We start from the raw sequence: 6,000 nt of genomic DNA on the forward strand, positions 1-6,000 counted from the left end.
TCTCACATCCCCTTAGTATCCTCACCCACTTTATTTTCCCTCACTAGTTCCCCATCTCATCCTTGTTACCATCTATCATTTTACTGTTGACTCCTCCAAGCGTAAGCTAAGGCCTGGGTCCAAGTTTTCTACATATTCATTCAGGTATGATCTTTTGTAATCAGGAGATGACACTTTAGAGATTCAAAATTAGAGATGTAAAGTTTCAATAAGCTGCCTTATGTTTTGATTTCACGCCAGGCATGCAAGTTCAATTCCAATCAAATTGCATCTGGAATGCATAGTCTAGCACTTGCTCATAAAATACGAAAAAGTTAGGATGTACACTATCTTAATATATTTCAAAGGGTTTGGTTTGATCCATAACTGTATAAATGTATTCAATGCTTTTCTGTCTCTTTTCACCCTTACCCCATTTCCATTTAGATCCACCCACTACAACCTTGCTATCAACAACCTTGCCACCAATCCACTCAACAGTGGGAATCACAAATGTACCTGCTTTTACCAAAAGATCCCTGATTCCTCAGTCAACCTTGGAGTCTGTGAAGAGTGACAGTTTAGGAACCATCATTGGTGGTGTGGTTGGTGGCACTCTTTTTCTTATGCTTGTGGTTATCATCATTGTAATGTTCTACTTGAGACGTCGGCGTACCTTCCGTGGAGACTACTACACAAAGCAGTATGCTGGGACTACAGACATACAGAAGGATTCTCAGATGGATGTTTTGCAATCAAATAGAATTGAACCATATACTGATTATGAGAAAAGTGAACGAAAGCTCGAACCAAATAACATATTCCAGGATTATCCCATAGAGGTGCAGAAAAGTAAATGGCAAAGTGCAGACAATATAAATAACAGATATACTGAAGGAGTTGAGTTACCCGTCGACTATTATGAAGATAGAAAAATTTCCAATGCACCTCCATATTTGCATGATGACTATTATGATGAAAATGAAGATGACCTCATTTCACACTTAGATGGTTCAATCATTTCTCGCCGGGAGTGGTATGTCTAGTGGTTATCGATAAGTGTTTATAAAGTAGTAGAGGCACTTCAGTTCAGCTAAGAAATCTAGGTTTCCAGCTCTTGTTTTGTTTTCCCACAATACTTTGATATGTGTCCTTGTTTTCCAAAGAAAGAACAAAATGTGCTTTCCATAATGAAAATAGAAATATGGTTTTGTACCCTCTTTGCAGCCAGCGTAAAATGAAATCCAAACTCCAAAAATTATATGGACAGAGTAGAAATTATCCACATTTTTAAGGAAGGACTTTGTAATATTTCTGGAGTTGTTTTCGGCTCAAGCAATTTCTGAGTGAGGCCTCGGTGGTAAAGAAGCAGTTACTGCCCATCAGTTATTGATATTTTCATCCACTCCTTCCATTAAGCTCCCTGGAAACCTGACCAATGACTGCTTTATTTGTTTGTTTTACATGAACGTATACAGTGTAATAGATTTCACTTGTATGGAGTTGGCTGAAGAAGAAACTGCTTCGATGTTGTTAAACGTTGTAAAAGTTGAATTTTAGCCAATTTGTTTGCTTAAAGTTAAATGTTTACATTCTCCCTCTTTTCATAATTTATCAGAAAAATATAGTTTCCTTGTCTGCACACTGAAGAGCACTTCTAAACTTGTCTGGGGAGAAAAATATGGGATTAGAAGAACTTTGCTCGACACATGCAATGATTTTTTTCATTGTACTTAAATTCTAAATTAAGTTTGAAACCAACTATGACCCTTAATTACCTTTGAAACCAATTACAATCCCAAGCAAGGTTCAAAACAAACTATATCCTTTAGATGTTGTACTCGGCTGTATTTTTGATCTTAAAATAATGCATTTTTAAAAATAAGATGTTGAGTAATGAAACAGCTGAGGTGAAAATCAGCAATGCCATGTTCTGAAAGTTAATTTGAGGCTGTGGATGGTTTAATATTTCTTTCACGATCATTGTGAGATATTTATCATTCAAAATTAAAACCAAGCATTGTAGTTTCAATTGCTTTGATGTACAGTCCTAAATTTTCCCTTTTCAATGGAAAGCACTTTAGTTCTAAAGTGCTGTGATCATCACTTGTCCATAAACGTACACTGAGGTTTTCTCACCTGCATGTGTGAATACTAAACCGCACAGCTTGTGAAATATATTGTGGAAATGGTGCACATAAAAAGCTGGTGAAGACTCCAATGGAGCAAAATTAATTAATGCTCTGAGCTTTGTGTTGATGTGTATATATATGCAAAAGAGATTTACTGTACAGTACTTTTTGTACTTTATCTGTTTTATAAAGTTAGTGCAATGTTGATTTGATGTGCTGTTTGCTAAATATACATTTTGCTGGAAAAAACTTAAATCGCCTTATTTTAACTTGATTCTTTTTGCCAATTCCAACACTAAAATGTCACAAGCTATTATTAAATCAATTCTTATTTAATACTGGGATTCTCTCATAACAATATAGTAAATCGTAGTTTGATATTTATTTGTCAGTTTTTTTGTAGAAAGACATTTTCCTTTTTTAAAAAAGGAACAATTCAAGATAAATGAAAATGTCAAATCATGTTCACTCCTCAAGAACTGTGAAAATTGCAGTGTCATTTCTGATACGTGAGAATGTAATAAATTAAGTCAGTTTCTGTTGAAATCCATTTCTATTTGCTGCAAAGCAAATTCTTAGCTTAAAGTTTCCATTGTTGTTATTACCATCTACTTTAGGGGACAATGGTGTAAATTACACCAATGTTAATTCAGACAGTAATCATCGGTAGTTGCACATCTTAATTACATACTTCGAGCTTAATTCTTATAATCTTATATTAAAGTGGGAAAATCTTGATTCTGAAAAGGATTACTAACCAAGAATAAATGGGAGGAGTGAAGTCCATGGAGGTCAGACTTGTCTTATTATGCGCACTATGTTAATATACAGCATATCATATTCTTTGGTTTCTCCCTGCTTTCCTTTATCAACTGAAGTTGAAGAATCAGTGATGATCTAGGTAAATCACTCGTGATTACTCTGCTGAACCTGCATTGCTTGAACTCTAATTATGAGGTTTCCTACTCCTCTTCGTAAAGATTTTTTCACCTGAATCAAGTGAGTTGTTGTGATGAATGATCCATGTGTTTAACTCAGTTCTTTGAATATCAAATGCTCTAGACACTCAGCTGTTTTGCTTTATTATACAGTGGCATTTTCCTCTTGATTTATTGAAGTCAATTTTGGTGATAATATCAGTAGCAGTATTACTGAATTTGAGATTGTACTGAGAATCCCTGAAATGCATTTTAATGAATTTGAAAGCAAATAATATATTCACAATTCCTATGCATTGTTGAAATCAAATGGGACATAATTCCTCAGTAGGAATCTCTCATTGTTGCTGATTTTGACATGTAGAAGAAACAAATACTTACCTCCTGTGACATGAAAAACCATGATAAAATGGAAATGAGGCCAGTGAAAATGCAGAACATTCCAGTTAGTTATACAGGTCAGAAACCAATTCTTTGGTTCAATTCATCCATGTCTATCAGATACCCTAAACTGATCTAGTCACACTTGCCAGCATTTGGCCCATATCCCTCCACACTTTTCCTATCTGTGTACCCATCCAGATATCCTTTAAATTATTTAATTGTGCCAGACTCATCCACTTCATCAGGCAGCTCTTTCCATACACCCTTCATCTTCTGCATGAAAACGTTGCCCCTTTGGTCCTTTCTAAATCTTTTCCCTCACACCTTAAACCTATTCTTTCTGGTTTTGGATTCTTCAACCTTGGCTTTTCACCAAATCCATGCCACTTATGATTTTATAAGCCTCTTTACGGTCCACCCCTCAGCATCTGAAACTCCAGAGGAAATTGCCCCAGCCTATTCATCCTCTTCCCTTAACTCAAACCTTTCGATCCTGGCAACATCCTTGTAAATCTTTTCTGAACTCTTTCAAGTTTGATAAATCTCGTCTATAGCAGGTAGTCCAGTATCCTAAAAGTGGCCTCACCAATGTCCTATACAATTGCAACATGACATTCCAACTCCTATACTCCATGCACTGACCAATGAAGGCAATCACTGTCTTCACTACCCTGTCTGCTTGCAACTCCATTTTCAAGCAACTGTGCATCTGTACCTCAAGTTCTTTGTTCACAACACTTCTGTTTCTAATTGATTCCTTAGTTTTTTTTTAAGTTTACGAAGATCAGTCACAACATGTGAATGTCCATTTGAACCAAGCTAAGGGTGAGCCTCAAGTATCATGTCCTGTTAATGCAAGGAGTCGAGACTTCAGTCTGAAAGCTTTGTCAAACTCATTGACAGAAACTTGTATTTTGGGAGCCGTGTTTGTGTTCAATATTTAACTTCACTGCAGCCTTGATTTTTAAAATGCTGACTCGTGTGTATTTGAAGACTGCTAAAATACCCTCTGCCTTTCTAATGTTCTTACAAAATATTTTTTCTTGGTATGTGCCCAGTTGTTATCCATCCCTAATTTCCCGAGAGATTATAATACAAAGTTTATGTACCAAAATGCACAAGTGAAATAAGCCTGAGTCATTGTAAACAGCAAAATGTAATAAGCTTAGAATATAAATATCACATCTAAGTTACTCATTTGGATTTGTTTATTGTGAAACATGATAATTTACTGACATCTATGGAATGCAACGCTGTTTTATTTCTCTGCAATATTCTTAATAGTTTAATATTTCAACTCATTATAAAAACAGAAATAGTTTGAAAATGCTGTTGGTACTGAAGATTATATTAGTTCTGAAAACCATTTCGAGGTGATATAATTTTTGCTTATTTATATCGGTTTGCACCAGTAACAGAAGTGGTATTTTCAGTGCTGTACATATTTAGTAGCAGCTTTGAAAACTAGGACCCACGGATTGATGCAAAAAGAGTGAAGTACATTTGGGCAATCTGCTAATTACATGACCTGTTAATGTAATGTTAAAATCTGGTCCTGTTCTCTGTGAAACAGTAGTTTATGCATTTCATTGTACATGTGTGTTTTTATTGGATTCCTTATTAAATATGTAACTCCAGTAAAAAGAATGGTACTGCATATTTGTAGGAGAGAAAATTAGAATGTTTCTGTTCTTCACATCCAAAGTCAGTCAATTTAGTAACTGACCAAAGGATTGAAAAGTTTTCACCTTGCTTTTAAGTTTTTAATTGAATGCTAGCCTTTTGACTATCTTTGTGCTCCTTATCTGATGTATTTATTATGCCTGTTAAGAGTGCCCATTGAGTGGGGAGGAAGAACATCAATAACCACTTATTTAAATTTTTCTATATATAAAGGTATACTGAACCTTTTGCATTGTGATTTTCATTGATTTTGATCACAAATTATTGTATGTAATGGTGATTTATAGATCTCAATACAAAACTGTGTATTCTGATCCTATATAAGTTCAGAATCTGATTTTGTATTGATTTGCTAGTTCTAAATTGACAGGGAAAAGTGAGTTTAGTTTTGTTTTTAAGTTTTAAAACTTCCATTTTGAATGGTAAATTTAGAGGTTAAATTGAGATGGGTTAATCCAGTTAGTTACTTTGAATGTCCTGTCTTTTATGTCAAATGTATACATTTTGAAATACTAATTAATTTAGATGGGTGTTTGAGAAGTTTAAAATAAGTTTTTCCGTTATTTCAATGCCCATTCTGATTCTTGCATTGCAAGAATATTTTAATTTGAAAATCATGTGTTGTCGTAAAAAATGCTCCATTTCATCTATAAAATCTGATGATTTTTCAGGGAATTGCAGGGATTTTGTACCATGATTAGAAATGCATTATTTTGGAGATGTATGATGCCTTGGTTTTTCCACACTATTGGTTGTGAATGAACATTGTAACAAGCAATTTCAGCTAGCTTTCTTTATTTTTATGTACAAGTCTGATTTTGTTCATGGCACTTGTGTACAACGTCAATTTACTTCTCCATTGTTTAGACCACAGTTGTGTTAGC

At 34.6% G+C, this 6,000-nt stretch overlaps 1 protein-coding gene across 2 annotated transcripts in view; it reads left to right on the forward strand.

The window, feature by feature from the left end:
* The window catches only part of LOC132816639 (nectin-3-like), a 117,467-nt gene extending 115,152 nt beyond the window's left edge, over positions 1-2,315 (forward strand). For both annotated transcript variants that reach the window (XM_060826465.1, XM_060826464.1), the window contains exon 6: positions 427-2,315. In XM_060826465.1, the coding sequence (XP_060682448.1) occupies positions 427-1,025 (599 nt within the window). In that variant the 3' untranslated portion in view covers positions 1,026-2,315. The remainder of the gene's footprint in view (positions 1-426) is intronic.
* Positions 2,316-6,000: the final 3,685 nt, after the last annotated feature.

This window comes from Hemiscyllium ocellatum, chromosome 6, assembly GCF_020745735.1.
Source record: "Hemiscyllium ocellatum isolate sHemOce1 chromosome 6, sHemOce1.pat.X.cur, whole genome shotgun sequence".
NCBI classification, from domain to species: domain Eukaryota; kingdom Metazoa; phylum Chordata; class Chondrichthyes; order Orectolobiformes; family Hemiscylliidae; genus Hemiscyllium; species Hemiscyllium ocellatum.